Below are 13,193 nucleotides of genomic sequence, written 5' to 3'. Positions count from 1 at the left end.
AATATATATATATATATATATATATATATATATATATATATATATATATTTTCCTTTCCTCACGAAAGCATGGCCATGATATCACTAGGGGGGAGCTTTCCTCTTTTAGTTTCTCTCTCCTAAAAAAGAATGATGCACTTTTCTTTGAGTACGTGACAAATGATAAATTTCAGTAAACAATTCTTCACCTCTTTAATGCCTAGGGACTTAGAAGACTCAAACGCCCAAGCGAATCACTATAAGGTGTCTCAATGGTTTCTATAGGTACCTCTTTGACAATAGGAGGACTATTTGGAAACATAATTGAATCCCCACGGCCTTGTTATAGAAATTGGGGCTGAGACTGCAAGCATTGGTCATTAATTGAATTAAGGTTTCTTTTTTGGCGGGGGAATCTCTGGATCATATTTTCTTTTTTTGCCTTTTATTGCTTTCTTTTTCACTTCTTTTGGAGTTCGTATCCTTGAGCATTAGTTTCTTTTTATTATTAGAGTTTCAATCAATTCTGTAACGGCCCAATTCTGTAATGGTCCAAGCCTACTGCTAGCAGATATTGTCCTCTTTGGGCTTTCTCTTTCGAGCTTACCCTCAAGGTCTTTAAAATACGTTTGCTAAGGAAAGGTTTCCACTCCCTTATAATGGTGTTTCGTTCTCCTCCCCAACCGACGTGGGATCTCACAATCCACCCCCTTTAGGGCTCAACGTCCTCGCTGGCTCTCATTTCTTTCTCTAATCGATGTGGGACCCCCACCAAATTCACCCCCTTCGGGGCCCAGCGTCCTTGCTGGCACACCACCGCATTAGTTTCTTTTTATTATTAGAGTTTCAATCAATTCTGTAACGGCCCAAGCCTACCGCTAACAGATATTGTCCTCTTTGGGTTTTCCCTTTCGGGCTTACCCTCAAGGTTTTTAAAACGCATCTGCTAGGGTAAGGTTTCCACACCCTTATAAAGGGTATTTTGTTCTCCTCCCCAACCGACATGGGATCTCACAATCCACCCCTCTTTAGGGCCCAGCGTCCTCGCTGGCACTCGTTCCTTTCTCCAATCGATGTGGCCCCACCAAATCCACCCCCTTTCGGGGCCCAGCGTCCTTGCTGGCACACCACCTCGTGTCTACCCCCCTTCGGGGAATAGCCTCCTTGCTCGTCCGGTGTCTGGCTCTGGTACCGTTTTTAACGACCCAAGCCCACCACTAGCAGATATTGTCCTATTTGGGCTTTCTCTTTCGGACTTACCCTCAAGGTTTTTAAAACGCGTCTGCTAGGAAAGGTTTCCACACCCTTATAAAGGGTGTTTCGTTCTCCTCCCCAACTTTTGTGGGATCTCACAAATTTAGTTTTTTCACTTCTTAATTTTTCGCACCCATCCCTTCGTGGATTGCAAGGGACTTGGAGCGATTACACTGAGCAGTCAATTGGGTTTCTTTTTTAGCATATCCACATAAGAATCCTGTGCCCCTCTCTTCCAACACGTGCTTCTATGTGTTTCCTTGTATTGATGAAATCTGTAAGCATGTTCGCGAACATCTCCCAGCCTGGAGACTCATCTCTTGATGGGACTACTACATTGGTCTTTCCTCCCGAGTTCAGGACTTTTGTGATTTCTAGAAAGTGACCTCTTTTTGTTCGATGTTTTTCACATTCCAAATAAACTCACCATTGCAATACATTTTTCGAAAACACTTTTGCTCTTGAGGGAAAGCAATAAGTCTTCCAAGGTATCTACAAACCAGATGATGACAGTCTCTTAAACTGAAATCGCAAATTCTCTCTTTACTTGTGATTTGGTGATTTTTTTGAATCTTCCCTTCTTAATTTTATCAAAATCACACATAAACGACATATTTTCTATTTTGACTGGGTCTATCTTTCCTACCATTAGGGTAGGAGACCCCAGTCACAAGTGTCTAGACACTAAGCCATAGTTGGCTGGAGAGAGACGAGGAAGAGAAGGAGCCTAAGATGTTATAAGACGCAGTTAAGATACAGTTATGACTATTCTGTTGTTATTTACAGGTCTTCTACATTGTTATCGTTTTATGAATTTGTATGTATTGATTTGTTATTGTTCTTTACCCTACTTAAACAAAAAACAGCTCACTCTCCATAAACTAATAAAAGTAAAAGATAAAGTAACTTGAACTGTATGCACTTCATGAATATAGGTTATCTTAGAAGTATTGACTTTTTTTCCTTCTTAATTTCTTATAATTTACCAGAATGACTGATGCAACTTAATTTTTGCAGCTTCAGCAAGTCATGGATTCATTCATAATCTTTGCTTCCCAGGAAATGGAAACTAATATTCTCCATGTAAGTAGGAACAATACTTCATCAGACTCCTCTAGCAGACCTTCCTTGCTGAACTTGCCATGGACACAATTTAGTCCTTCAAAAATACGAATTGCACCTTTTCCAACTCGGGAGTATGTCGACGATGAATTCCAGTCAATTGTCAAGAAAGTGATGGGTGTGTTGTAAGTAGAATCCTGATTGTTTTTGTTTTCTAAATTATTTATAATTTCTTTTGAGACCATTATGCACACATTTTCAGATTAGATTTTGTCCCGATACACTTAGTAAACTTCCTTTTATTGAGCAGGTATCTGTTGGGATTTCTTTACCCAATTTCTCGCCTTATCAGCTATTATGCATTTGAGAAGGTTCGATATTGGTGCTGTTTAGTTTCATGTAGAAAAATTATATTATTTACCTTGATCCGAATAGATATCTGTACTTATTCTATTTTTATGCATGTTTTTGTTGTTCAATAGTTGTTGCCAACTCAACCCTCTAATTTTTATGATATTATAGGAAGAGAAGATCAAAGAAGGCCTCTACATGATGGGTCTGAAAGACGGGATATTTCATCTTTCTTGGTTTATTTCATATGCCGTTCAGGTAATGACTAATGTGTTCTTCACTCTACTTGTGTATAAGCCATGAGATAAATTTTTTGTGCTGTTGCATCTACATGCTTAAAGTGCGAGCAAATAGTTGGTCATATTAAAGCTCCTCTTTAGAGGGATATCGTCCCAATTAATTGAGCTGGGCGCCTCCTAGTAGTAATCCTTAAAAATGATAGACTGAAAAGAGGCAAGAAATATAAGTATAATCCTAGAAATATTGACAGTATCTATGCCCTAGTCTGTATCTGTGATTAAATTCTTCCTTCTCCTTACTAATACCAGTATGTGAAAAATATTACAGCTCTCATCTACTTATATCAAGCTGTTTTAACTTACATTTCTGTAACCAAAACATATTTTTCTTGATGGTAATCCTTTGTGAAGAGGCCTTAAAGAGTTGTTCTACATGCTATGCCCTCCTCCCTTAGCTCTCCATCTTTATTGGCAGGGTCAATTCTGATAGTTTCATTGTTAGCACAGCAGTGTTCCTTTTTGTGAATATGACTAAATTGGGGAGCTTATTTTGACATTTCTTTAATGATTATACTAATTTAGGCAGACTTATTAAGTGGGGTTTGGTTACTTTATTATTGTAAGTTTGTAATGATGTATCAAATAGGCAATTTGTTGCATTGTTTAAATTAGCGTGGTGTTTTTCTTTTTTTTTTTCTTCCGATAGTTACTTTTTTTTCCAGAGAATTGCATGTACATTTTATAGGGAGAAATGCTAAATAAATCTAAATCAATCCCTAGTATCTAGGTAATCTAAATAAATCCTTACATAATAAGTAACAATAGGTAACAAGATATGATAAATCTAAATAAATTTCTAGTTACTAGGTAACAATAAATCTAAATAATAATCTCTTGGTACTAGTTAACTAGATCTAAATAAATCCAACACGATAAATTAGGGAGGTTAACCACCTTATTTATTATGGGATTACACAAATATCCTTCGACACAATTTTGTTAGAATGACAAAAGATGCCTTCAAGATTACTAGACAGCCACTTTATAGGCTGTGAAACGGAACCTAACCATGCTGTAAAACAATTTCTAACCGAGCACCCAACTTAACTAGGCTGTAAAATATAAATAAGGAATACATACCTAATGCACAATCACTATGACAAAATATATAAAAGGAAATCCAACAAAATCCAACCACCATAACCTTTGATGTAATCTGGAATACTATGGTTTTTTGAGCTTCAAGTGAAAATGACCTATTAGCTTCCACCTTCCAACTGGCTCAAGAACCAAAGGGTTTCTCCCATTTTCCAGTTTGTGCACAACTTTGTCATCCATCATGGGGTTCACTTGAAATTTGACATTGAAATGTTCCTCAAGAGACGGTGCAGGACATCTTTTATTATTCTTGGGTAGTTCTGGTTAGTTCTCGACGTTCTTGTATTTTCTTGTTTAAAGATTTTGTTAAAACCAAGAAGAGGTCTTTTCTATCTAACCATTGTCAGTTTTTAGCTAAGATTATTTAGTTTTTACAGCCTTCGTTAAGTGGCTGTTTAGTTAAGTTTTACCATTACCCACTTCGGTAAACCAGTATTTCAGCCTATTTAAGTAGCCTTCACCTCAATGAAGCATCATTTGATACTCAGTCTAAAAAAATCTCCCTTGTCTACACCAAGAGCCCCCTTGATATGAGCAAACAATCTGATTATAAATAAAATTTCACAGACGTTCTAAAATTCACAAAATTTCATACTTACTACTTCATGTTCCTTTCTTACCCAGTATGAAGAAAGAGACATAATTTTTCATGGATGATACTGGAGGTTCTTGTTATATCGTATTGGCTTTGTCAATATCCGCATAAGACTTAGAAGGGCTTAAACTAGATTCAGACGTGCTTGGCAAAGGTTGAACCTTAGGCCTAGGTTGAAGGACCGAACCATCCAACCTGAGTCTTCAAATATCCTGATAGTGTCCTTCAATATATCCCGAATAGTTAGCCGTCATCTCTTGAGGAAACCAACGGGCACACTAATCACCTTTCTTTCACTGGTAATTGATCACACAATCAATCAATAACTCACATTGTAGAGTACCGTTATCTATGCATTTGGTTGTACCAAACTCATCCCTGTCATGCTTAGAGAATAGCAAAGGATCAGGAATTTGTAAAAACTCAACTATGGACTCCTCAAACCAAAGGAGATGGGATGAAGAAAGCGGAATAACGTACTTAAAGTCCAAATCTTCAATTGGATTGATAAATCTTTGGCATCATCAACCTCTTTGAATAAATCATTATTTGCAGCTCTTTGGAAATCTAAAAGTCAAAAGAAAACTAATATTCTCATTTGCCATCAATTTCTGTTCTTCTGAAGTTTTGCAGAGGAATTGTTCCAATCAGAGTCTTTTGCCATCAGTTTTTTCTTTATGTTTTGCATTGGGGGAATCTCTCAACCATATTTTCTTTGATTGTTCTTATGCTTGATTTTGTTGGTTCAAGATTTTTGCGATATTTAATGTCCAATGGGTTTTCTCTAATATTATGAAGAATAACACCTCTCTAAGTTTTGTTAAGAATGAAAAATAGAAATAGAATTGTAATGAAAGGTGTGTTCTCATTGTGATATTCATAAGCTTTAAATAGGATACAAGCTAGTAACTAATGCCTACCAATAAGGAAAATATAAACTAATTAAATATAGAGAATAAAATAAAATATACTATAAATCAAATCATAAAGAAAGAATATTAAGATATAATATCTAAGATATATTCCATAAATAATATATACTCTAAATATTATATCTCTAACACTCCCCTCAAGTTGGAGAGTGTATGTTAATCACATCCAACTTGTCTTTACGAGTGTAGGTCAATAACACCCAAGTTGTCTTTACGAGTGTAGTCAATAACACCCAAGTTGTCTTTACGAGTGTAGGTCAATAACACCCAAGTTGTCTTTGAGAAAAGAGTGTAGGTCAATAACACTTATGTCTTCCCAGTAGTGAAAAAATAGACCGCCTTTGATTGGTTTGCATTTTTAGACTTTCAAGAAATTATTGAATTTCCAAGAAAGATGCAAAACTAAAAATAGACGGCATTTGATGTATCTCAGAACTTGAAGAGCTACTTCTTGATTTATGCATAAATGATGCACTCCAGGATTGGTAATTTGTTCCATTTAATTTGATTGGAACAAGTGAATATCCTGACTGATAAAAGTAATGAATATAATAAGGATTTGTTAAATAAACATCCGAAGTTTTGAAGTTCGATAAAAACACTAAGATCGGTGCTCTGGATCACTTGAGAGGTTGTGAAAGAAAATACGAACATCTTGAATATGCCACCTTTGAGCTTGGTGAGAAATTTGAAGATGCTTATAACGTATTCTTGATATTGGATGTTATTGACCTACACTCGTAAAGACAACTTGGGTGCTATTGACTACACTCGTAAAGACAACTTGGGTGTTATTGACCTACACTCGTAAAGACAAGTTGGATAATGACACCAAGTTGTCTTTACGAGTGTAGGTCAATAACACCAAAGTTGTCTTTGAGAAGAGAGTGTAGGTCAGTAACACTTTTGTCTTCCCAGTAGTGAAAAAATAGACTGCCTTTGATTGGACTTATCACGATGGATGAACCGCGGCTGTAAAGGCTTCACTGATTGAGTTAGGGTTTGGCTCTGGCTCTGATACCAAACCCTAACTCAAGAGGAAGTTTTGATATTTAAGAATATCAAGATTGGTGCTCTTATACCATGTCAAGAATGAGAAATAGAAATAGAATTAGAATGGAAGGTGTGTTCTCATTGATATTTATAAGCTTTAAGTAGGATACAAGCTAGCAACTAATACCTACCGATAAGGAAAATATAAACTAATTAAAGAAAAAATATTAAGATATAATATCTAAGATATATTCCATTAATAATATATACTCTAAATATTATATCTCTAACAAGTTCTCATAGGCCTTTTGATGGTTCCGAAGACGATTATTCTTCGGGTTAATGTGGTTAAAACTCTTTTCAGAATTACAGTCAGAGAGGAACGTAGAATTTTTCAAAGTTCATCTCTTTCTTGTCACGTCAGATTTGAATCAGCTTGCCTAAAGTCGTCCTTTTGGTGTTCTTTCTCAAAGCTGTTTGCTGGTTTTTCAATACAGGATATTTGCCGAAGCTGGAATGTATTTATTTCTCCTTTTTAAGTACTTCAACATTAATTGCTCGTTTTGTTGTGCTGCTGTCTTTTTTTTTTTTTTTTTTTTTTTTTTTTTTTTCTTTTTTGCTTTTGCTTTTGCTTTCTGTTTTACTCCTTTTGGAGTTTGTGTCCTTGAGCATTAGTCTATTTTCATTTCCTTAATGAAAAGTTCCGTATTTTGTTAAAAAAACAAAAAGTCTATGTCTTCTACATAAAATTGCTCCTTTCCGGACCATGGAAATTAAAACTACCAATACAACCAGCTTGTCATACTACCAATGAGAGCCAGTTTCTCATATAATATCAACAAGAAAGCCGATTCTCATGTATTGAACTGCTTACCATTCTAAATAGAGTTCTAATTTTTTCATCTAAGCTTGTTATCTAAATTCTCTACAAGCTTTTTTTTTTTTTTTTTTTTAATAGTTCTCTCTTTGCTCTTTGGGGTGGGATCCAGTGGTTTTGATTTGGCTTGATCTGATGTCTTTTACAGTTTGCAATATCTGCTGGAGTTATCACTTTGTGCACGATGCATAACCTTTTCAAGTACAGTGATAAGACGGTGGTCTTCATCTACTTCTTCTCATTTGGATTAAGTGCAATCATGTTTTCATTTTTGATCTCTACATTCTTCAAACGAGCAAAAACTGCTGTGGCAGTGGGAACACTTTCTTTTTTAGGTGCCTATTTTCCATACTATACCGTAAATGATGAAACTGTGTCGGTGTAAGTATCTTTGCCACGAGGAATCATATTTTGTTTTATTTAGTTAACAATTTCAATTTTTGAATTGATGTATGGTCTAAGTTTTCACTCTACTTCAGGATAGTGAAGGCAACTGCTTCATTGCTTTCACCAACGGCTTTTGCTTTAGGGTCCATTAACTTTGCAGATTACGAACGTGCTCGTGTTGGACTTAGATGGAGCAACATGTGGAGGGTAATGTTTAATGATTAGCTGTGCTTTTAACAATAATCTGTAAGATCTTTTTTGGGAGGGAACTAAATGTTGGCTGCTTGGTTTGGATAGGCATCCTCTGGAGTAAACTTTTTGGTGTGTCTTTTAATGATGTTCTTTGACTCGCTGCTGTACTGTGTAATTGGTCTTTACATGGATAAGGTATGACTTACAACTCAAATCTCATTTTAAAGGGAATCTTTGAACTCATAAATATTGCTTCAAGATTTTTTTTAATCTTATATATAAAAAGACCAGTTTTGTGAACTAAGTTTGGAAATATCGAGGATGTAAATGTTAAGTTTGAGATCTAGAGGTTTATTATTCTTTCGTCCATATATACCTAACAGAATCTTCGTTGATTAAACGGAAAATTTGAAGACAGTAACACATTATAAACAAAATAAACCCACCAAAATTTACTGGAAGTCCTCCAAAACTAACCACCCAAAAAAAAGAAACACTCGAAGTGGACCATACATGTAAATCTTAACATGATTTCCTGCACAAATGTCCATTAAAAGGAGAACTATTACTAAAATTGTAGAAAAAACACACCTTTTGATTGTGATCTTCCTCTCTTCCCATATGAGAGGTTGTTAGGATAGAGATGAACACAAAGAATAGGACAGAGAAAATGTAAGGAGAACTCTGGCTAAGTATGTAATACAGAAAGTACAACATATATGGTTTAGCTTACTATACATAGCTTTACCAGATATAACCTTCTACTGTATATAACTATATATAACTTTTTACAGAACTTTTGCGTCATTTACCAAATATAGTTTTACTATGTATAACCATTGACTAAACTATAAATAAGCAGCCCCTGACATTTACCTTAAAAATTCTAGGGTTTCTCAGACCATAAATCAATATTGAGGCTCAAGTGAAATAATCCACTTTAACTTACGTGTCTACCTTGAATAGAAGAATTTTGACGAGAAGATATGGTAGAGTATACAACTTAAGTCTGGAATCCTTTACATCCTTCCCTCTTCTGAATCAAATACATGAAGCGTTTCTGATGCAATCATTTTCAAAGAATTCATAGAAGACCTCCATCATAATTTCTTTCAACAATTTCAGAATTTACTAAAAAATTATGGATACAAAAGTCATCTGAATCTGGAGATTCTTAACAGCTGCACACAGCTCTTCTTCGTTGAAGTACTTCTCGAACCAACTTTTGATCCCCTTTCTGATGTGATTCAAGTTTAATCCAATCGGAATTTACCTCAAGTTCCAGTTTTTCGAATTTAAGGATTCATAAAAGCTCAATATCTCTTTACTATTTTTTCTTATCTTATTATTAAACTCATTTTTTTAGCTATAATTTAAGCTCCATGCTTTGATGATTCCTTCCCTCCGTTTTCTCTCCTCCCTTCCCTATGTTTTCTGTTTTCAGCCGCTGTCCTTTCTAGCCTAAGCTTAATTCTAATCATTGCTTCTTCTTCTCCCCTTCTCCACTGTCCTTGGCCCGTGAGTTAATAATGAATTAATAAGCTTGGCTGAGCAAAAGAAGTTATTAACCTTGAGTAATTTTAGGATAATTATTTAGTAGTTATTGATTTAGAACGGTAAGAGATTGATTAGGAAGATTTAGTAGTTATTAATTTGAAAGTTTAGGAGATCGATTAGAAAGATTTAATAGTTGTTGATTTGAAAGTTTAGGAGATCGATTAGGAAGATTTGTTAGTAGTTGCTTAATCTTAGGAGAAAGTTTTGAGATTTGAGGAGGAAGTCTAGGAGATCGGTTGTGCAATCTCCACTATAACTGGTGAGATGTATGTTATTTACAGCAACAAAAAGAAGGAGAATTAATAAAGCATACATGCTTAAGGTTCCTCTATTAAAAAACTCTCTCTCCTCAAGTTGTTCTTTCGCTTCTGTTATTTGTTTCGACATACTTCGATCATGGGCAATTTCCAACACCTGGTACTAGAGCTAGGATGTCAAAACAAATGCTGTCACCACAAGTTGCCGGAGGAAATGTGACAACGATAAGGAGTGAAAGGGAGGGGAGTGTAACGATCCAGTACCCGTTATTCATGAAGAGTAACTACGCAGCATGGTCGATAAAGATGTCTGTTAACTTACAGGCACAATGTGTGTGGGACGCCATCGAGCATGATGACGTTGAGGAGCTTAAGGACAGGATGACTCTTGTCGCCATCTACCAAGTAGTCTTGGACGACCTCCTTCTCATGTTGGCAGCGAAGGACTCGACAAAGGTAGCGTAGGAGACGCTGCAAACAATGCATGTGGGTGTGGAACGTGTCAAGGAAGTAAAGGTGCAGACCTTGAAGAGTGAGTTCGAGGCTATCTGCATGAAGAACGGTGAGTCAATAGACGACTTTGCCATGAAGTTGATGACAATCGTCAACGACATTCATTCATTCATTAGGCGACGTGGTGGAAGAGATCTCCGTCGTCAAGAAGTTCCTTCGAGCAATTCCCCCAAGATTCATATAGATTGTTACCTCTATTGAGCAGTACGACGACCTCAAGAACATGCCTGTTGAGGAGGTTGTTGGTCGTCTTAAGAAGGTCCATGAGGAGAGACTTCGTGACTATGAAGACAAAGAGGAGGAGAAATACCTCTTACTCACACATGAGGAGTGGCTCGCACGGACAAAAAAGAAAGATGCAGATGACTCTTCTTTTTCAGGTTTGAGCGGATGTGGTAGCCATAACAGAAAAAAAAGAGGTCGTGGACGTGGTCTTATAATAATTGTTGGGAAAGGAATATTGAAAGAGATAGTAAAAGATAAAATAGATCAAAGTTACAAATCTGCAAATGCTTTATTATTGTTTTCTCACCCAATGCATAAAGAGTTGCAAAATTCTCATATTTATAGGCTTATACACTAACAAAAAAATAGTAAATTAGGGAAATTCTACTAAATAATTAACTATAAATAAATTCAAAACTACTAACAACTTTCTAAAATCTTGGTCAAACTTTGAATACTTTGAATCATGTTTCAACACTCCCCCTTGATTCAAAGTTGCAGATGCCGAGGAGTAATCGTCTGAAGTAGCAGACTTTTCTTTTGACAAAGTCTTAGTAAGTATGTCTGCCTTAATCCGTATAATACCTTTCTCAGCTTGTATATCTTTGTTTCTTTGTTTTTCTTTATGAATTCCTCTGGTTATGTTACATAGACCTCTTCTTGTAAATCTTGATTAAGAAATGTTGACTAACATCAAACTGATAAACAAGCCACCACAATGGACTGCATCTCCTATGTAAATCTCCATAGAACTTTTCGTTTGGTAAGTCAACATCTCCCATGTTCCATTTTTCTCAATGGAATGCATGGCTTTCTTCCATGGCTTTTCTTCCCTCTTCTTTTTCAGCTGCTTCTTCATAACCCATAAGGTTTGAAACAATAAGAGCAAATTGACATGATGCATATATGTCAGCTAAACATTTATACTTCCTTGGAGGTGTTTCATCTGAAAATTATTCAAGAGAAGAGTTACTGTTTAGTGATGCTGAAGATGATGAATTTGACAAATTTTGTATTGCAGTGGAGGCACTAGGAGATGCACTGGAGTTGATCCTTGTCTCTTTATCTGGAGAAACTTCAACTGTAATCTCTTGCTGCTTCTGTTCTTTACTCCAATCCCAACTCACATTTTCATCAAATATTGCATCCCTTCTAATTGTAATCTTTTTACTCAGGGACTTGTATAATTTATGTCTTTGATTGAGTACAATAGCCAATGAAAATGCATTTTTCAGATTTTTCATCCCCAGCTTCTGACGAATTTGATGATGTTTCAAAGCAGAAGTAACACAACCAAAGGTTCGTAATTGACTTACAAATGGTTTCCTTCCATGCCATGCTTCATAAGGAGTTCGATTCATAACAACCTTTGTTGGTGAGAGATTTAATAGATAGACAGATGTTGCTACAGCTTCTGCCCAACATTGGTTTGAAAGTCTCCTTGCTTGTAACATACTTCTTGCCATCTCCACAATAGTTTGATTTTTTCGTTCAGCGATTCCATTTGCTCTGGAGTGTATAGTGTATGGAGCTGTTAACTCCCTTTGGATATCCTTTTTTTCACAAAACAGATTGAACTATTTAGATATGAACTCGTCACCTCTATCTGTGCGAAGAACTTTAATGTGACAGCCACTTTGGTTCTCTACCATAGCTTTAAAATTCTGGAACTTCTGAAAAGTTTCTGACTTGTGTGGTAGAAAGTAAACCCAAGCTACTATAGTCATCAATAAATAATCAATATATACTCCCACCCAAGGACTTAGTTTGCATTGACCCACATAAATCAACATGCAATAAATAGTAAAAAGTATATACTCCCACCCAAGGACTTAGTTTGCATTGACCCATATAAATCAACATGCAATAAATAGTAAAAAGTATATACTCCCACTCAAGGACTTAGTTTGCATTGACCCATATAAATCAGCATGCATTAGTTCTAGACAATGTGAGGCTCTTTTAGCTTTTCCAGGACTTCCTAGTTTGCTTACCATAAATGCATCCTTGACATAAACTAATTGAATCAATTCTTGGTGATCCGAAAACCATACCTTTATCCGTGAGTATTTTCAGGCCCTTCATATGATTGAATCAATTCTTGGTGATCCGAAAACCATACCTTTATCCTTGAATATTTTCAGGCTCTTTATATGAAGATGCCCATATCTAAGATGCCATAATGTCGAGTCATCTTTTGTGCTAGTAGCAAGAGCAAAATCCTCCATGTTGGACACATCTAGTGGAAACATCTTATTTGAAGTCATGACAATTTGAACTTTATGGCTTGATTTCTTATTTGTAATGACACATGTGTTGTCATCAAATAGAACGGAATGTCCTCAGGTCATCAATTGTCCAACACTCAATAAATTGTAGCCTAAATCAGATAAAAACTGAACATTATCTAATAGTTTTATCTTACCATGACTGGTTTCGACTTTCACTTTGCCTTTTCCCTCAACTTGCATCTCTTTTGTATTTCCAAGTTGCACCTTAATTCTTTGCATCTCATCAAGCTCTTGGAATAAAGATTTGTCTGTCATATGGTTCGAGCATCCGCTATCAACAAACCATAAGTCACTTTTTTTTTTTTTTTTTTTTTTTTTTTTTTTTTTTTTT

At 35.8% G+C, this 13,193-nt stretch overlaps 1 protein-coding gene across 3 annotated transcripts in view; it reads left to right on the top strand.

Moving 5' to 3' along the window:
* LOC111435475 (ABC transporter A family member 1) overlaps positions 1 to 13,193 on the top strand; it is a 75,226-nt gene that overhangs the window by 8,975 nt on the left and 53,058 nt on the right. For all 3 annotated transcript variants that reach the window (XR_002709077.1, XM_023072854.1, XM_023072855.1), the window contains exons 6-11: positions 2,251 to 2,480; positions 2,606 to 2,666; positions 2,818 to 2,904; positions 7,589 to 7,821; positions 7,920 to 8,034; positions 8,125 to 8,214. Coding sequence is in view for 2 of the 3 variants with exons in the window: in XM_023072854.1 (XP_022928622.1) it covers positions 2,251 to 2,480; positions 2,606 to 2,666; positions 2,818 to 2,904; positions 7,589 to 7,821; positions 7,920 to 8,034; positions 8,125 to 8,214 (816 nt within the window). In the remaining variant the exon portion in view is untranslated. The remainder of the gene's footprint in view (positions 1 to 2,250; positions 2,481 to 2,605; positions 2,667 to 2,817; positions 2,905 to 7,588; positions 7,822 to 7,919; positions 8,035 to 8,124; positions 8,215 to 13,193) is intronic.

This window comes from Cucurbita moschata, unplaced genomic scaffold, assembly GCF_002738365.1.
Source record: "Cucurbita moschata cultivar Rifu unplaced genomic scaffold, Cmos_1.0 Cmo_Scf00049, whole genome shotgun sequence".
Taxonomy (NCBI): domain Eukaryota; kingdom Viridiplantae; phylum Streptophyta; class Magnoliopsida; order Cucurbitales; family Cucurbitaceae; genus Cucurbita; species Cucurbita moschata.
Note: the sequence above shows the minus strand (reverse complement) of the source record. Positions and strands in the feature narration are given on the sequence as shown.